General features: G+C 39.1%; 1 protein-coding gene across 1 annotated transcript in view; it reads left to right on the forward strand.

The window, feature by feature from the left end:
- The first annotated feature begins 4,446 nt into the window (after positions 1-4,446).
- DARS1 (aspartyl-tRNA synthetase 1) overlaps positions 4,447-19,633 on the forward strand; it is a 34,146-nt gene continuing 18,959 nt past the window's right edge. The window contains exons 1-4 of the mRNA XM_042877815.1: positions 4,447-4,555; positions 5,691-5,748; positions 10,512-10,604; positions 15,564-15,666. Of these exons, the coding sequence (XP_042733749.1) occupies positions 4,484-4,555; positions 5,691-5,748; positions 10,512-10,604; positions 15,564-15,666 (326 nt within the window). The 5' untranslated portion in view covers positions 4,447-4,483. The remainder of the gene's footprint in view (positions 4,556-5,690; positions 5,749-10,511; positions 10,605-15,563; positions 15,667-19,633) is intronic.

Genomic DNA, 19,633 nt, shown 5'->3' on the forward strand with positions numbered 1-19,633 from the left:
GCGTCTAAGAAATAACAATGGGCTTGCACTTAAGGGGCTACTCAGAACTGCGGTTCCTTTATGCTCCAGATTGCTGTTTTCAGCCTCCTTTGGACAGGAGCCACCTCAGAAAAAGAATTGGGCACTTGGGTCAAAACAATAGATGAGCTGTTCACAGAACGTCTCCCGGCACACTCGTTCCGAGTCATGCCGCAGCTCCACACTGCCCTCCAGGGAAGGCTGTCACCAAAGTCACGAAGTATCCCTCAGTTTCCCTCACCCGGGGATTATTCCTAAGGAATACTCATAACGCGAGTAAGAAAAATATAGCTGACGTGAACATATTCAGAAGCTATTTCCTGACATAAAATCGGTAAAAGATAAATTATAAAGATTAAATATTCCACGCGTTCTTATTCATGCACAGATAACTGCTATCCAAACGCCTTTCTCAAGCATCATACAGAGGAAACGATAAACAATTTATGGGTGATAGTTCATAAATAGAAGCAGTGCTGTATATCCAGTGGGCACAGATATTTCATAGTGAAAGACATGATTACTAGGTTTATGCAAGACATGAAATGTGAGTTGTTAGCAGCTATTTAGAATCATTTTGGGGCACAATAAACGGTTGACGAGATTTATCCTATTTAAATGTATTGCCCATCCCTGACTGTAGTGCATGTTGTCTCGCTTTTATCAGAAGGAATCCTTTCAAAATGGAGAAAAATTGAGAAACTCAGTTGTTTACCATTGTCTTAAAAAGACTACATCTTTGTGCAGAGTTCTGTTAAAAGAAATCCTGCTTATCATAATCACGTACTTCCCCAAAGTTCCTGTTTTTTTAGAAGTCTTATTAATTGCAAATGTTGTTTACTAGAGGAAAACCGTGATTGAACCTCTGAAACAAAGAGAATAGTTGCAACTTTAATCCTTTCAATAAGCCTTTGTTTCCCATTGACTAAAAACTTCCTAAAGGAAGGAGAGCTGCGAAAATCCAGGAAGGAATTAGATTTGCCAAATTCTGTTCCTACTTGGATTTAGATGCAAAGCCTTTGTTGCTCATTGTACAAATGTTTGAGTAAAAAAAGAATGATCAATGTATTAAAAAATACATTTTTGCCAGGGTTGAAATTTATAAATAGAAGAGCTTTCTTTAACCACTGAGAACTATATATTTTTTTTTTCCTTTTTGTTATCTAAGAGGAATATGGGTTGTGGCCTGCTGAGAACCAAACAAGAACATAGATACATAAATTAATATGGGAAGGAAAAATCAAGTGCAACCTCTTACTTAATATAAGCGTGCTTTGTAGCATCCAAAAGAAAGAAATCTTCAAAATCCCTTTCCATGACAACGAGTAATTGCATACTGGAAAGTACACTACTGTGGCAATAAAGCTGAATTCCCAGAAGACCTCTCAGAGACACTACCAATTTGTTTTGTATTTTTTTCCACATGCTCCCGTTAACTCTGTACCACTCTGTGCTCTTTGGGTTTTAACTAGCCAAACAACATAGAGTCTAGGTAAATATATTCTCACTTAGTGCATAGGCCACAAGCCTTTTTCATTTCATAGGTAAAAATAACATAACGCAATTCTTATCTCCTTCCCATCAATACAGTTCATGTGTAACTGACAATTTCTTGAAAATTAAAGGATACTTGAGCAACCATTTTTGCAAAGTGCTACATAGGAATAGACTGTGGAAGGTGCTGCCTACTGTCAACTTCTCATGATTCCAGTGTTAGTGTTGTATAGTGTGTGGCCCCAGCTCTTAAGTAAAACCATCACTACATTTTAACAAAAGTATGGCAAAAGTTTGGCAAGGCTCAGTTGCAACACTGAACTGGAAAGGCTACACTATGAGTTCCAGAATGGCAGACAAAGAAATGCTATGGTTAACATCATATCCACACTGTTTACTGCTAGCTCAAACTATACAGGGGGCTGGTGATCTTCAGAATAAGCAGAAACAAATGCCTCTGGATCCCTAGTGAGACACAAACACCCTCGTAACATTACCTGTACCTTATGTTTAGGATATTGCAGGTTATTGCCTAAGTTTCAAGGATATATGGAATATTTACCAAGACCTAAAGATTTTCCTGTATGTTAATAAAAATGTGTGGAGTACATCCCCCAAACCACCACACAGTGTTAAGATTAGATTAAATTGTAGCTACAGAGAGAGGAGCAGGACTTCTGCACCTCAGTCTTCACCACAACATTTGACAAGCTCCCCTCTCCCTTTAAGATAGAAAAAGCAGTTTTAATTTAAACTACAAACTGTGGACCAGGTCTCAGCTTGGCTTTGCGATTCGCTATATGCCTGAGGGATAAATTATTTAGCATTAGCACATGGTATGTCATGTCTTGTTACTTAAGTGGACTATGGCTCCCATCCAGGCATCCCCTCGGGGCCCCCCGATTGGCTGCGGGTGATGTCATCCCCATTTGGTAATCCTTGGAAGCCCCAGGGACAGCGCTGGCGGCTGCAGGTCTCCCAGCCCCTCCGCACTGGGCCCGGCTTGGCTCCCACTTACAACTCCAAAGTTCACTGCAGGTACTGCCCCAATTAAGTGATTTGCAATGAAGGTGCAGCGAGACAGAAGGTGCAGCAGATGAGCTGCAGCACTGTCACGTAGTATTTTGTTCCCGTAACTGAAAAGTTGTAATACATTTAGCAAGAGGGATATGGCAAAACAAGTTGCTGCTACAGACCCAAATTACATCAAGAATTTGAAGGGTTTGTTTAAACAAAATAAATACTATCAGGAAATTAATAATTTTATTTTCAGTGCATTTTAGAATTTTCTTTTTTTTTCTTTTTTTTCTTTTTCTTTTTTTTCTTTTTTTTTTTTAAACTGGTTTAGCACTGCAAGGCAAAGGAAATGACCCAAGAGGATGAATTCTGGAAAATGCTTCTTCTGAAAGTTTGGCAATGGAATAATTAATTAAAGTGCCCCCTAAGTGGCTATATTTTATTGTCAGTTAACACCCCCATTAAGTTAAAAGGGTTTTTTCCTTCAGAACCACCTTCAGGTTATTTGTCCACGGGGGAAATACTCATTATGCTATTCATTACTGCAAAGCTCCCAGCATAAAACCAAGGGTTACAGGGTTGTTATTGAATTTTGCAGCAAAGGCAGTGAAATACCAAAGATTGCAGAGTACAGTCATGCAGATGGTACTGATCCCTCAGTGATGAGGCACGAGATCTGCATCTGTTAGTTAAGGCTCAGCAGTGGTTCTGCTCAACCTTGTGACACAAGTGACATGCTGCAAGAAATCCACGTGCTTTGTTACTGCTACTGTTTAAATGGACTGCATGATATCAAATTGTGTCTTCTGGTGAGTAAGGACGAGAACTAACTGTGGTTTGTCTCTTCTGTTACTGGCTCTTTATTACTTGCAATAGTGTTTTCCATGAGAAGAAAGGACTCTGTGAAAGCTAAGCGGACTTGTAGCTGTGAAGTAGTAATTCTGTGACACAGAGGGAGAAGGGGAACTTTGCAAGGGGATTCCCACCAGAAGAAAGGCTGAACCGATGCAGAACAGAGCACTGTAAAATAAACAACTGTAGAGCAGGAAATGAGGAACTCTAATCAATACTGCAAGAAGGATTAGTTAGTCAAATGTGTGAGTTCAAAGCTGCAGCTTAAATCAGGCCCGCTAACTCCCTCTTCTTTTCCTGCATAAAATAAACTAGCTCTGGCCATAGGATTCAACAGCTGCTCGCAACTCCGATTGTAGGCATTCTGAAAGCTGGCACCTGCAGCCATCCCCAGCCTCAAAACTGCAGCGCCGAGTTAAGCACCCAGCTGCAGGGAAACACCTGGATTTGCTCTTACGTTCATTCTCCTCAAATGACCAGAGCTACTTTGGGTCTTAGCTAACTAATAATAGAGGACCAGGAGTAGCAGGAAGAGAGGAGCGTAACCTATCAGGCTAAGACAGAACAAAAAAGCGCTTTGGTTCACAAGTCCATCAAAACCCATCGTGTTAGCAGCAGCGTGTCGCCACGCCAGCTCAGCCCAACGTTTTACCTCAGCTCACAAGGCGCCAGATGGCACAGCAGGGCAAACGGGGACCAAACCCACCCGCTGCGCAGCGCCAGTGCCGCGCTCCAGAGCAGCGCGCTTCTGCTGTGACGTGACAGATTTCAGTGCTGTATGTGGCTGCAGGAGCTGCTGAACTCCGTCAGGACAGCGGCAGATTTGTGAAACGATCACTGTTTGGGCTGTTTCTCGCCTTAGGGGAAGCACGCAAACCTTTCGCAGCGCCCGCCACGCTGAGGGACGCCGCTGCCGCTCAGCCACGCTGAGGGACTTCGCGCCGCCCACAAGCAGCCGTTAATCACCAAAGGCTGCAGCTCGAGTCTCGCGATAATCTTGCCGATCGCGCGAAGCACGCGCCACAATCTCGCGGGAGGTTGGCGCGGGCCAGCGGCGCGGGGCCGAAGCGAGGCGGGCCGGGCCGTGAGGTACCGCAGCAAGATGCCGAGCGCCGCAGGTCGCGGCCAGGGCAAGGACCGCCGCCCGGACAACGAAGAGCAGCCGGCGGCCGACGTGGGTCTCCGTTGGGAGCGAAGGGGGGGAAGGGGCGAGCGCGGCGTCGAGGTCCCCAGTCCGCTGAGAGTAAAGGGACCGTGCCCGAGCTGGCCGCGGGGCCGGGCGGCGTGCCGTGGGTGGGCGGGTCGGGCTCCGGCGAGGAGCCCGCTTGTTTGTCCTCCTCTCCCCCTCGCTGGGCGCTGTCAATCGGTGCTCGGCTGAAGAGCCTCACCCTTTTCCCATCGCGCGGTGTGTCCCGAGCCCGTGGGCCTCCTGCTTGTCTCCGAGAAGCGTCGCAGGAGCGCAGTGCCCGTGTGCCCCGTCAGCAGAGCGCTGAGCCGCAGCACGGCCCACTGCGTGCTCACAAGCAGGCCTCTGCTGTAGGGCCTCAATGGCTGCTGCTGGCGTGGCGGGAGGTTGAGCCTGAAGGTCTCGAATCAGCGCTGAAAAGCCGTGGGTTCCTATTTCAAGAATAAAGATAATGGAAATCAGTTCATTTCACTATAAAGTCAGTGTTGCTTTCTTTTGAAAGGCTGAATGTGTGTCAGTGACAAGGAATTCTCATTATAGAAGGCTTCTGTAAAAAAATTTGTATTTAGACCATGGTTGAGCAGAAGTAAAATAGCCAGGAACCCCAGTGAAAGCATTTAGAATGATGTTATGTGCATTTACTGGATAGAACAAAATAAATCAGTGGTTTGTTTTATGGAAACTATATGTGAAATTGAGATCTTTTTAATAGACCCCGCCCCAATGTCTTCCATAACAGATTTTGTTAATAGTCTGTCAAGCTTGCTTGTACTGTTATGGCAGTCTGCTGGTTTTCTTGGTGTGCCTGAATATTGGAAGGAGGTGCTCAGCAGTGGGTCTTCTTCCATGGTGCTTCATTACATTTTCAAGAGTAGGCTCTTCATACAGGCATTTGTACTAAGTTCTGTGTAGTGAATAGTGATCCTAAAGTGTGTTTCCTTTTGGAATTTTTCTTGGAGGGCACAATTCTTTCACTTATATCTTTGAGATTACGTCGTCCCTGAAACACCACTTCTTAACTGAAATGTTTTAGCTATTTGTTTTATATTACCTCAGTTAAGTAATGATTTTGTTCATCCTTTTGTGTGTGCTTCTTTGATGTGTGTTTCTTACCTTTTCTTAGGATTATGCGAAAGAAAGATATGGAGTGTCATCAATGATACAATCCCAAGAGAAACCAGGTCAGTTTGGAAAAAAAGTATTTAAAGAAAAGGGTGGCAAAAAGGTTACCTATTGGATATGTTCACTACTTGTTTGAAAAATCATTTACCAGACTTTCTCATTCAGATCCTGCTGTCATTCTTTCCCTTTATTTGAATATGCTTGGCACTTGTAAGGTTGTATTTGGAGTGCTTTGTCCAGATTTGAGCTCCCCAGTGCAAGGAGGACACTGCCAGCGTGTCCTGCGGAGTGATGCCAGACTGATCAGGGACTGGAACACAGGATCTATGAGGGAGGTTGAAGAAACTGAGTTTGTTCATCCTGGAAAGGAGGCAGCTGAGGGATGGTGATCTTGTTACTATCTAAAGCTGCTTATCGGAAGAGTGTAGAGAAGGTAAAGCAAGACTGGAAATTGTGTGGCATTTGGACTGGAGGTCAAGAAGACTCAGATTGGAACACAGAACACTGTGATAAGACAGAAGAAAAAGAATATCATGATAATGGTTGAATATCAGAGTAGATACAGAGAGAGTAAGGACCATGCCCTACACAGCCTGTCAGTTTTTCTCTGATGCTGCAGGTTTGACTTTCTTGTATTAAATTATTGTGGTGTTTTTTTTTTTAATGATACACCAAGTCCTGGAGATGTCAGGGTTGGTTGTTTGTTGCTTAGAATAAGTTCTGCTCTGTCTTGCTGCAATGGTTCATTCTGAGTAGATATATTAATATTTATGGGCTGTATTGTTATTCATACCACTGTGAATTCAGAGAATCTTCATTTCATACTGATATTAAATTAGGATTCAGAAAGACTTGTCAGCTAAAGAACAGTGTTCCAGGTCAACATCCCAAGAAACATTAATCTTCACATTATTCAGTTCATGAAACATGAATGAGAAAAGGTAACAGACTGCCTTCTGGTAACTCTTTCGTAGTGGAATGTAAAAAAGAAACATCTTCTTTAACAAGGTAATTTCTTTTTTTTTCTCCTCCGAATGGTTTTTCTGGTTGACCTCAGAGAAATGCAGAGAATGTAGGGAAGAGAAGCCACAAAAGCGATCATAGGTTGAAAATGACTAAAGAGAAACATGCAATATTGTAGCAGAGCAAGAAAATCATTAGAGACTGCATTAACAGCCATTATTGAATAAAATATGTTAGTTGTCAAAGAAATGTAACTAAAGTTGAAATTCTGACAGTGTTAGCCAGTTTAATTGCTGGCTTCTGTCATCTTCAGGTACTCGATTTCAACATGTTTAATTGCTAATAATGAGTTGTTCAGCCAGTTTGGCAAAGTGAAGAAATTCACTGGGGTCTGGAGTGCAGGAAGAAGCAGGAATACAGCTGTCCATACTGAGTGTGGAAAGATAGCACTTCAGCCACAGCGCAGAAGGTGTGATGACAAGGAAGAGTTAACTTCTCAAAGTTAGCATCTTACCAGTTCAACTGCACTGCTGACTGCAAGCTGAAGTCCTGTTGGATCTCTTCACCCTGCACTCTTTTCCAGTGGCATTTGGCTCACTAGAGTTTCTGTGAGCTTTGTCCCAGGTGCCAGTTGCACATGCTGTGTCAGTAATTCTGCGTGAGCCCCCAAGCTGGACAACTCACATGAAGAATCAAATTCCCCTTTCTTGGAGGAAGTCTTCCTTTGTCAACTGTGTCATGTTCAAAGGAGACGTTCAAAAATACTCCACAGAAAAAAAATATTCAGAAAGCAAATGATAAAAGCTATGGGAAGTAATATGAAAAGGGCAGAGTGCTGCAATTAGGTTTGTTGTCCCCTCAGTCCTCATTTTAATAAAGCCATTCTCAGCCAATGCATGGACAAGATTCATTAGGCTTTCCATTGGGCATAAGATAAAAGCTGCATTCCATTTCTTTGGAAGCTGGTTACACTGAACACCAAGTAAGGTAATGATAAAAACCATTATGCCAAATGCCAGGAATGCAAATCAGCCCAGTGCCTTCCTCAGGGTTGATGTTCTTAAAGATTCAGGAGCTCCTGGCAGGGAGAGTTCTCACCAAAGGACTCATGGGAGAGTGTACTCATCAGTCACTTGCTGTGATTGAGTTTATGAGTTTCTGAGTTTATTGTCATTTCACTGCACTCATGAGTTCTTGTTTCTCTCCAGGCAAAATAAAGCTTTTTTCAGTTACAGAAGTTTTGCATAGATGATCCACCCTGCACTGCTGATCTCACACACATCTGTGCCTTTGTTCTTGGCCCACTTCTGTCTTCTAATGCTGGCTGCTCCACCCATCTGGTGTTCTTACTTCTCATTACATCATGTTTTTACAGTCCTTCCTGCCTTCTTGAGGCTATAATTGCTAGTAAAACTCCCTTTGCTTTTCCCTTTTGTCCATTCAGTCCCATTGGTTTCATTTCTCCTCTTTCAAAGCTGCTTTTATCTTATTTTATAAAGCCAATCTGCTGTTGGCTTTTAGGGTTCTTAATTAAACTTATCTTTCAGTTCTTTTATTCAAAATTACCCAGTAACGTAATGATGCTGGACTGCAGAAATACTGATCATACCTTTCAAAATTCTGTGATGTAACTCAGATGAACTTAGAAAAAAGGCTGGTAAGGCAGGCAGAGAATGTGTGTGTGTGTAAACGTACAGCCCATACAAGTTTGTGGATTTTTATTTTCCCATTAAAACGTTAGAGCTCTGAAAAAAATCCGTCAGGTGATAAACATGATTTAAAATGGCAGCGAAGGTGATATGGCATGAATATTGAATAGAGGCTGGACATGTTTGGTTTGATCTTTAATACCTGTGTTCCCATATCTTCATTTCAACTGAAGCACAGTTTTAAAATATTTTTACAGTATTTAATTATCTGTAAATGTTTATGTGGAAAGAAGGGGCGAGAAGACAGAAAATGTAAATATATCTTGGATTTGTGAAAGAACAAGTAGGCAGTATAATGAGTATGGTGGGAGAACCTTAAAGGTGAGAACAGGAGGCTTCATTTTTATCAAGGAAAAGAAGAACAGAAACTGAAGGGAGTTTCCTGTGCAATGAGTTGTATGTGAGAGTATGGAGGGAAGGTAGAAGCTACAGTATGTTGGCTGGACAAGACAAAATGAGGTACAAACAATTGTGTACACTAAAAAATGTAGACCTTACTACGATCCAGCAGCATCTTAGAAGTAAGAGGAAAGAAGAGATTTGGGACTGATAGGGTATTTTTTTTTCTGTAAGGAAATAAGGTGATGGAAAAGTTGCTTTACCTGTTACTGAGGAAAAAAAAATCATTTTGTTATGTCTCTTTTTGCATATTGTTTTGTTAGCCTTTTTATGAAAGGTGAAATTGTTTTCAATTTATATCATACAAAAATTTTTGAATGAAAATTGTCTTATTAGTCTTGATGACCAGTATGTATCCAAAAAATATTTAACATTTATAATGCAGATGGCTTCTGGAACACTTGGGAATAGCACCTCATTCTGTCTTCATGCTTCTGCCTGGAAAATGTTTCAAGTTTCTTGTAATGCAGTTTTAAGTTGACTGAGCTAATTTCAACTGTCCACATATTGAACTCTTGGAAGGACTAAAACTGTATTGTCTTTAGCATGAGGTAAAAAGAAAAAAAAGCATTTAAACACCACTGCCCCCCTTGGTATTTGCAGAGTTCAGAATACTAGTCCTGTGCACAATAATAGGATTGCAGGGCAAGCTGTGACTGGTATGCAGGGACAGAAGGAGTGAGTTCAGAACAGCAGATGGTAAGCTGGGGTAGGCAAACTTGGGAGAAGTTCAGTTGGGAAGAAGTGTCTTAGTAAATTTAGTGTTATTTAGCAACAATGGAGATGTCTGGGATGTAAGATAAATTGCTTGTGCTGTGTGTTTCTCTTGAAAAAGTTAAAAACATTGCTTATTGCATCGAGAAGTCTGTGTAAATGAAGTTGTAAATGAAAAAGTGCAGCTAGAACTGTTGAGGTTCTACAGTGTGCTGTAAATATATTTGCTGATTTGTAGATACTACAACAAATACATTTTTTTAGTCTCAAACAGTGTTTTGGCCAAAATATAGGGAAATAGCCAATTCAATAAATATGTTTCAAGGACTAATGGCATGTAGCCAGCGTGTTGTCAGTTCATACTGGTTGTGTATAATCTGTAAAGTCTTGATTTATTTACAAAATAAAATTTTCAGTGATTTTTTTTCCCCTTTATTATCCAAATTCTTCTTCCTACGCATGCACGCAATGTTCTTTGCATTTGGGAAGTGCACTAACTTGGGTTTTTTATTTATTTTAAATTAGAATTTTACAGTGATCTTCTCCTCACTTACATGTATACAGAGAATAGTCTCCTCTGAGGCATTGTTTGGCTGCATTCAACATGCCAACTTTCATGTTGCACGGTGGAGCAAGGCAGAATCCCTTAGCTAGCAGAATTCCAGACCTGTAAGACCAGCTAATGCAGTGCAGCACAGTGAAGCCCTATCAGAAGTAGTGCAGTCGTGCTGGGTTTTACCACCCATGAACAATTATAAGTCTTGCTTTTGGTTTAGTGCTGTTTGACCTGCTGTGTAAGTTGAACAGTAAGCGTGAGCCAATTTAAAACTACTTGATCAAGTACAACTTGCTGAGAGAGGAGACAGAATCTGTGTTTTCAGAAAAAATTGTTATTATGCTGTAGATACACAAAATAATAATGTGAATTTAACATAAATTTTAATGGTGATAGAAGATGCATCTGGAATTTAAAGTGAAAAATATTTTCCTTAACCCCTCCCCCATGGTTTTGTAATGTTTTTTTTTCTGTTATGCAGATCGTGTTTTAGTTCGAATAAAAGACCTGACAGAGGAGAAGGCTGATGAGGTGGTTTGGGTTCGTGGCAGAGTTCATACAAGCAGAGCTAAAGGTGAGAGGCTTCCAGGAATTGGATGTGTATTTTCTCATTTTGTTAGTGTAACCTGAACATCTAATTAAGCTTCATGATATTTCAGTGAAATGAAGCAAAGCAATTACTATCTGCTAATTATATCTTGCATACAGGAAAACTTTGCCACGTGGTTACTCAGTGTTTGCTTCAACTAGTTATTTTCTCTGCTTTCCACCCACTTTTCCTAAACGGGGAAGAGGAAATATTGTTTTCAGCTGAATGGGAGATGGGATATTACTATCCCACTGTAGCAGAAATGATTTTTTTTTAAATCACATTACAAAAGAGGATGTGGACAACTGTAGGTAACAGTAACTTAAAATGCATATATAGAGTTTTTCTGCCTTGGATGTTAAAGTTGCAAGATAAGTGATTTTAAGCCTCAGTGGGGATAGAAAATTGTAGTTATCAATTTTCAGACAGCCATATTTATTCTGGTGTGTACAAACAGTTTTGCTATATGTTTTCTAATCCATATTAAAATTTCAGAATTTTTACTTTGTTGCCATTATCTGATTGTTTCAGCTTGGTCTTGTAATTAAGAACCACGATCTTTCTTAAGTAAGAGAAAGGGAGCATCCTCTTGTAGGTTCTAAATAGCATGAGCTGTCATATTTGGCTCTCTGACAGCCATGTTTCTTCATGGAATCAGGAGTTCCCTCTGGAGATCAGGTTGCCATATGCAAACTTAAACAGGCTTTGGCCTTTTCAGTTGATACGAGGCACTGACAACTGTTGTGCTGGCTTCAGTTACATTTGGCAGCTCAACAGGGGGATATAAATACTCTGTCTTCCCAAGAGTTGAAAGAAGAGAGCGTAAGAAAATTGTCATTACAGATGAAATGTAACAGTAGTCTTAGAACTGGAAATAATGTGAATTAGAGACACAGATAGCAGATTCATTTCTCTTTTTAAAACGTCATTTTCTTTTTAATTATACATATAGAGATAAATAAATTCCCTTAAATTACTGTCTGTACAGCTGTCAATTAAAATAAGGAGCTGTGTATAGATAGATGTTTCAATTTGTATTATGATCTTTAAATTTAGAGAGACCTGTGTGATTGCCTCAGTAGTTCTGCAGTGTGGTTTTACATGGAAGTGATTTGTTGCTGTGTACAGAGATGATACAAAGCCAAAAGCTGTGGAAGCCTTAGTCATTGCTTATATTCCACAGCTTGAAATTATTCAGACAGGAGACAAAAACGAATTTAAATGTTACTACTGCTACATAACTGAGCATTCTCGTGGCTTTTTCATTTGCTGTAGGATGAGAAGTTCAGACTATTGACAGAATGTAGTGTATTAGAGACAGATGTCTTTATGTAGACTACTAGAACAAAATGGAAGGTTCAGTGTTATTTATTACTTTCTCTACTTTATATGAGATGCCTTGCATGATATGTGCCTTTACTTTAGTCAGATTAACATGCAGCATGTCAGCATTCAACTTTGAAAGAAGCTGTTCCTTTTCACCCTTCACTTTTGACCTCAGGATAGACTTATCATTTTTTATGAAATAATGATGCCTGTTTTCAAAACTTTAAAACAACCTGAAGAATAGAAGCAAAGGAATTGATTCTGAGTACCAAATGTTCTCAATTTATTGATTGTTCTTGTTCTTCCTTCTTGGTCTGACAAGACAGAACAATTCTGACATCCAGGGAATGCTGTTAGGGAATACTGTATGCTTGTTTACTTTGGTTTGGGGGGGAAGAATCTTAGAACAAAAGCAAATGTTTAAGCATGAGACGTAATGTTAGCCTTTCCCACACACTGCGTGGCACTATTCCTACTGCTGTGGAGAGGAAAATCTTGCAGGAAACAGGAAAATCTAGCACAAAAATAGCTTTATTTTTTCTTAGAAGATTGATTTTTGACTTCTAAATAACCAGCGTATGCTTTATTTAACCCTGCCTGGTTCTAACCAATAAACAACAACAAAAAAGAATGTGAACAACTGTAGGAGCCAGCTGTCTCATATAGCAAGCCACTCATGAGGCCAGATGAAAGTTAACCGAAGGATGTGTAAAGAATGGGGTGTTGGAAATTTCAGTGAGTTGTACAAAAAATAAAGTGCTTGGGGCCCTGTTTTTTTTTATGGTAGTTGAAATGTTATTTCTGGCCTTATTTTAAAGCCAGCCTAAGCTACTGATCACGTTTATCGTTGAGTAGCAGTTGGGAAGTCAGTCTGCATTCTGCCAGGCAGCCGGGACTTCTGTGATATGTCAGACCAGAATATGGTTTTGTTTTATGGATGCAAAGCTTTTATAAAACAGTATGTTGAAAAGAAGACTGCCACAAAGCGCAGAAGGACTGCATTTCTTCTTTGCTGGCAGATGTCTGTAACTAGCAACGTATTCCTTTTGTATGATAAACACTTTTTTTTTTTTGCAGCTTATGCAAATTCCTTCCTGCATCCTTTTCTCTCAAGGTCTTGTGTCATTTGGTACTTCCAAGAAGGAAAATGTACTCCTGTTTGGTTTTCTGTGAATACTTGATGGGATTCCGTGTGAAGTATTCTCTTATTTGTTGTTCTGTGACTAAAAGTTCTTAACTAAATGTCCTTTTGAAACTTTTCATCTTTTTAGACTGTCTCATATAGAAGACAGCATTGGTTTATGTTATAGAAGCCTTGAATAGGTTAGTCTTGTTAACTATGAGCAATTACACGATAGTTGGTCTTAATGCTTTTCACTGAAATGCCCCATAAGGATTTTTAAACACATAGAGATCCCCAAATCTTTTTTTTTTTTCTCTCACTCTGATGCTTTTCCAGATCAAGAAGCAGGGAAGAAAGGAAGCATGTAATGATGGACTAGATTTGGTTATGGCTCATCTTTTTGATGCCTTATCTTGCACATAATAGGCTCTTCTGAGAGAAGTTCTGTTCCCTCCCACAATTTTCACAACTCTGATATTATAATTATTTCCATCAGTGAGGTTTGTTTGATCACTTAACTTCTGTGTGATTAGAAATTATTCTACAAAACATCCTCTTTTCTCATAGAAATGACTACCATTACTCATGAGTCCTTCTGTGATGGAAATATTGATGAGATTTCTAGTGGTTGGGATTAAGTGCAACAGCCAGACTTGCTTCTGATTTGTATGATAGCAAGTTCCTCCATTTATTTTACTAACTTCTCCACTAATATTTATTAATTGAGCTACATTATAGTAGTCTTCAGCTATGTATTTTTGTTTGAATGCCTAATATTGCACTTGGAATTTCTGACATGTTTGGTCAATTTCTTTATGTTGCAAGAAGAGAAAAGAACTAATGTTCAGGGAAATAACTTACAGGTTTGTGCTTGGTATAGTAAGAAATAAAGAGATATCAAATGTGACATACATCTAGCCTACCCCAAACTTAGCATATTCTGTCCTCTGGAAAAGTTGTGTATTTCATACATTAGTTTGTTGACTTTCTGTATAAATGTGAAGCATAGACATGTATAGCACTTAAAGGATCTGTTTAATTTCTGAAGCCTGTAGTTTTCTAATTTAAAGCTATGATTTAATGTTTGCCAGTAGGAAATATGTAAATTCATCTCACATTAGCTTTGTTACTTACATATCGCAGGCTCTGGAATATGAAAGTGGTTGTAGTCTGTTTTCTAAAAATATGGTATTAGTTTCATTGCATTTCTGAAATCACAATTGTAGAACAAAGTAAGATATTTAGAGTAATTATGTTAATTTTTAATATTATCTATAACAGTTCTACGTGTTTGCTTTTATTTCTGACAGATTGTATGTCAAATGATCTGCGTTTATCTTTGGTACCGTTGATGTGCAACTATGTGTCAGGAATTGTTATCTACATGTTTACAAACAGCAATCGCAGTTGGTTTTTTTGTATCACTGTTCACATTGGCTGCTGGTTGGTTGTAATGTTTTGTAACATTAAGTCAACAGTGAATGGGAAGTCGCTGTCTATGAGGGATGCTGGCTTCTTCCTGCTTGCACCATTTTAATGAAAATGTTATAACTTTATGATCAGAAGTTTGAATTGAAATGGTATCGATGCGTTCTGTCTCATGCTGGTATGACAGTGACTATTTGTTCATCCTCTCTCTGAGGAAGAAGCGTTTAAAATGACCATATTTCCTTAGATGTGAGTTAAGCAATGAATGTGTATTAGAGTTGTGAGCAGAAATAGGAAGTAATTGTAACTGTCACTTGAACAGATTAGAAGGAGCTTTGTTGACTTGGAAATGCCAATTTTAAAAGTCAACAAAGTGCATTATATTCTCTGTAAATCACTATTAATTTCCATTAACTTCCTTTTCCCTAAGCTGTTCATGAATAAATTGCTCTTACAGAAATTTTTGCTTGGGTCTTTTAGATTCTTGTCATTTATCACATTCAGTACTCCTTTTGTTCCCCTTCATTCTGAATGTGCAGAGTATTATAGAACGACCATTGTTGCTACAGTCCCTGTGGTGCAAAATCAAGCCTATTTCTCTCAGCAGCTTTGTCAAATGAACTCTACAGTTTTAATTTTAGAAGTGCCAAAGTACATTTAACAAGAGGAGAAAAAACTTATTTGAAAACAGTCAAAACTCAACACAGTGAGCAGTGCAACAAGTTGAAGTATGATTTTCTTCCGACAGTTGAAGAACAATAGATATTCTAAAAGTTACAGATTCTAATTTCTGTCTAGGTATTACTTATCTTGGAAGACTTCTCATTTTTAGAAAATGTTTGTTCACAGGTTTCTAGGTGCACAGCAAACTTAGTAGTATTTATCCCAAGGTTTGGTGTGTGTGTGTGTACATGCAGAGCTGAGTGTAAGTATAGCTAGAGGGGGTGGGAAGAGAGAGAGAAACTCATTAAAAGCTCAGCTTAATTGCAGAATTACATTTTCTTCATTTATAAAGACCTCGAGTAACTTGTCCTTAATACACCTGTGTTGTTTTCTTTTGTATTCAGGGAAGCAGTGTTTCTTAGTCCTGCGTCAGCAGCAGTTTAATATCCAGGCTCTTGTGGCTGTGGGACAGCATGCAAGCAAGCAGATGGTAAAGTTTGCTGCCAAGTAAGTAAGCAATTATATCCTGTTGTCAGAGTAAACAATGGTGGGAACCAGGACTCCCAAGGGTTGGGACCATTTTCACACATTAACATCAATGCTTCGTTTGTTTTAAAATGTAGTTATTTAAATTGTCAGTTCACTATTGCATTGAATACATTCAACTGACAAAAGATAAAATAGAGAACAGGCTTGAAATTCATTCTGAACTGCTGAAGCAGCATTCTCTTGCCACAGACAACCTCCATTTACTTTCAAGCTGGCTAACAAAAAGTCTGGCAAACTGAGCTTGGTGGGACACTTCATTTTGTGTGATGTTTGTGTGTGTCTGCACACGTTTAGGGTTTTTCTTCTACAAGACTGACAGACTGCTAATATGTTCTGTAGCTGGTACAGATGCAAGGAAGCTCTACTGCAAGTGGCTGAGTTGAAGAAAGAAGTTGTTTCTGTGCACTGAATTAATCTTGTTTACATGCCTTCTTTTGGCAGTAGAAAGTTGGTAGGGGTTAAGATACTTTAAAAAATACTTTGATTTATGACAACATTTAGACTTACCAATTAAAATGGTATTTGCAACAATTTAAATTGATTTAATTGGTTTGTTATATTCTTAAAGATAAAAAAAATTACCTTCCACTGCTTTTTACATCAAGATTGTGCTTTCAGGTCGTCCAGTACTAAGTATGTTTGTGTGATGAAGAGGCTTTTATAATAGAACTTCATAGTTATGTGTAACTACTTGTTCACAAATAGAAATGTGGATCAATTCAGTGCAATAGTACGTTTAACGTGTGGCACTTGAGTTGCTTCTGTGTAGTCCTTGGCACTGCTCTCGTGCCTGGGAAGGGAGCCTTTGCTAATTAGCTGCAGAAGTGCTACAGCCTTCAATATGTCAGGGAGGGATTCATTATAGTACAGACTTCCAGTAGCCAAGTTAAGAAGGTTAGGATAATGCTTCTGCTGATAAGGTTCAAGGCAACAGGAGAACAGAACCAGCAGTGTTCATTACTTGCTGGTGCTTAGTGTTGGCAGTGCAAGTGTGAAGCATGCTGTTTACAGGTGTTTATGAGCCAAAATGAAGTGTTCTGTTTCCTTGTAAAACAGTTTGTTCTCTCCAGCACTTAGAATCTTTGAAAAGAATTGAGTATGTAGTTTCTCCTCTCCCCATTTCCTCTCCCTGTATGTAACCTACTATCGATCTGCATGCACTCTTCTACAAACTGCATTACAGTGCAGTGAAACAACTCTTACATTTGTGATGCTTGCTCTCCTATTCTCCAGTTTTCTTAAGCATCTCTGTTTTTCAGTTTTCTTCATGTTTCTTTGCTGAATTTCATATGTTTCTGTCTCATGATCAGCAGAGATCTGTCATAGTAGCTTGCAAGAGGGAAAGTCCGTCCTTACTCTTTTCTTCTTTGAACTCATTCTTCCACTTGTAAGCCTTCTGTGACCTTTTTGTTTGTTTTACTTCTCTCCCTTTCTCCTTTTTTTTTTTTATTTTTAATTTTTACTAGATTATTATTCTGACAGGTTAAGTGATTTAAACTACACCATGGAGGTCCACAGCTAGCAAGAGGTGATATCTGCAAAGATGAGAGGGCAAAGCTAATAACATACCTTCTGGTGCTGTGAGCTGTTACATCAGATGGAGCCTTACCCTTAATTTCTTTCCAATTCTCTGTCATTTTCTACTTGTCTTGATGTGACAGACCAAACTTCCTCTGACTAGCCAGATTCATGTCTGTATAGTGTTTGGACTTTTGTGGCAGGATTTGATGTACAAATCCTGATATTGCCGGCTGTGACTTATGGCATGCATGCTTTGCTCGTTGTTTGTGTTTCTGAAATGCTTAGATGTTGATGGTAGTGTGCTTTAAACTTTCTGTGCTGCAGCCTTCTTGGGTTTTGTTTTGAGGGCTATTTTTTTTTTAAACGCTATTAGTGCAGTCATTCCTTCCCACCAACAAACCTGCTTTATTAATATCCTTCCATGCTCTCACTTTTTCCAGTGCTTTATCTTTTTCTCAGTTCTCTCTGATGCCATCATTGCAGCTGCATTTTGTCCTTCAGAGGCTGCTCTTCCCTGACTTCCAAGTGCACTTGTGGTTAGCACGTCAGTGCCACCTGAAGCACAGTGACAGTGTGTGCTGTGCCTTTAGTTGCCTTCCTGCTCGTTTTCACATGCTGTGGAACGATGCCGTTATTATTAGCAGATGAAGCTGATCTTCAGCATCTAAAAATAACTGTATTGTTTCTCTGCCTCATCTCCTCTTGTTTCCTACACATTACGTGAGGAAATAAACATTTATCAAAGAAAATATTCAACTTTAATACCTTACATTTCATTCAGTTATGGGAACTAAACTTTTTCACTGGCATAAGATGAACTTTGTTTCGTGTGGTGCTTTCTCATATTTGGATAGTGATTATGGAACTTTCTTTAAAGCAGCTGGTGAACTTCTGCATTGTGAATTTTAAGGAAAAATTAAGGTAGTATAAAAGCTGATTAAATGATGAACATCCTTTGTACAAATTTTCATAAATAATAAACCAGTTCCTCTTTTAGATACTGGCACCTGGAAATGGAGCTTTCACAACCTTCTGTGGTCTAGCAACAACATTGCATACTCAACTGCAATATTCATATACTGATTTATCTCCATTATCTGAAGAATGCGAGTTCTTTCAGTGAAAGATGCTTCACGCTGGTTTACCACTGTTTTAAAGAGATTTCTGTGAGTTTGATGACAAAGAGTTTCTAGCTGAACTTTAGTTGAGATCTTCTGTATGTTCAAGATTAGTATTCAGAAATACAAGAAGTTAGCAACTTGGGGTCATGATAGATAACCAACTTAACAGGAGTTCATGCAGTTCTCTATTCCGCTCTGTTATTAGGTTCTGAAAATGGAATAAAATGCCATTAATATAATACATGCCAGTGATTAGATTATTCCTGGAATATCTTGTCCTCTTTGTGTCTGAATACATGTCAAATCAGAGAAGGCTGATGATGAAGTAGCATGCTGAAGTAATTTGTGGTCAGGTAAATCTGCCTTCCTGTGAGGCTAAAGACATCTGTCTGTTCTATCCAAGACAAATCAGTACTGTAAATCCCAGCCTGATAGTACCTGTGTGTAATTTCAACTGTTTTAGAAGTGAGCTCTTTCTTTTCTAAAAGTAAATTGTATTGCATCCATTTTTCTCTTGCATTCATATAGACTACTATTGGTAATTATTTTATAACAATTATTTATTCTTTTAGACTTAGTATAGTATTAATATTGTGATTTGTGCAGTCTGCTTACATCAAACAGTCTTGGAGAAAAAGGCAAGGAAGTAAATATCTGGAGACGCTTTCACAAATTAAATCATTTTCTACTTAAAGGAAATAAATAACGAAGCTTCTTCCAATTCTTCAGACTTTCGATCAGGCAAATATTGGGATTCTTTTAGAGAGGCCCACAAAGGGTTCAGCTTGCAGCAGGAAGGTGTTGTCATACAAACCGCAGTGATGCAACCCTGTGGTTGGAAGAGTCTTGGCTAATAGATGTGCATAGATGTGAGGGATGTAACGCCTCTAGTGAATCTTCTCGTATTTATGGTCTTGAATTTTTTATTTTTCATTTTAATGAACATTATAATATAAAGGAACGTTTTCTTATGCGGTGTTTAGCTTTGGACATTGTGAATCTGTTACTAAAATAACTCCTTTAAGGATCAAACATACATTCCAATTTGCTTTCAAGTCTTTTGTAATATTAATTGGAGATGGAAGTGATGGTTGCTTTGACATGTTTTTCTGCTATTTGTTCACTTTTTGTTTTTTGTTTTCTTCTTTGTTACCATGGGGAGAATTACTTTAAAAAAAAATATAAAATTGTGCTGCTACTGTTAGGAATGCTTTGAACATTATGCTGTAGTTACCACTTTTTAATTAAAGCATCTTCTTTCTTGTTCTAATTTGAGCTGAAAT

Source organism: Lagopus leucura, unplaced genomic scaffold, assembly GCF_019238085.1.
Source record: "Lagopus leucura isolate 7727_CA_CO unplaced genomic scaffold, USGS_WTPT01 Super-Scaffold_100019, whole genome shotgun sequence".
NCBI classification, from domain to species: Eukaryota; Metazoa; Chordata; class Aves; order Galliformes; family Phasianidae; genus Lagopus; species Lagopus leucura.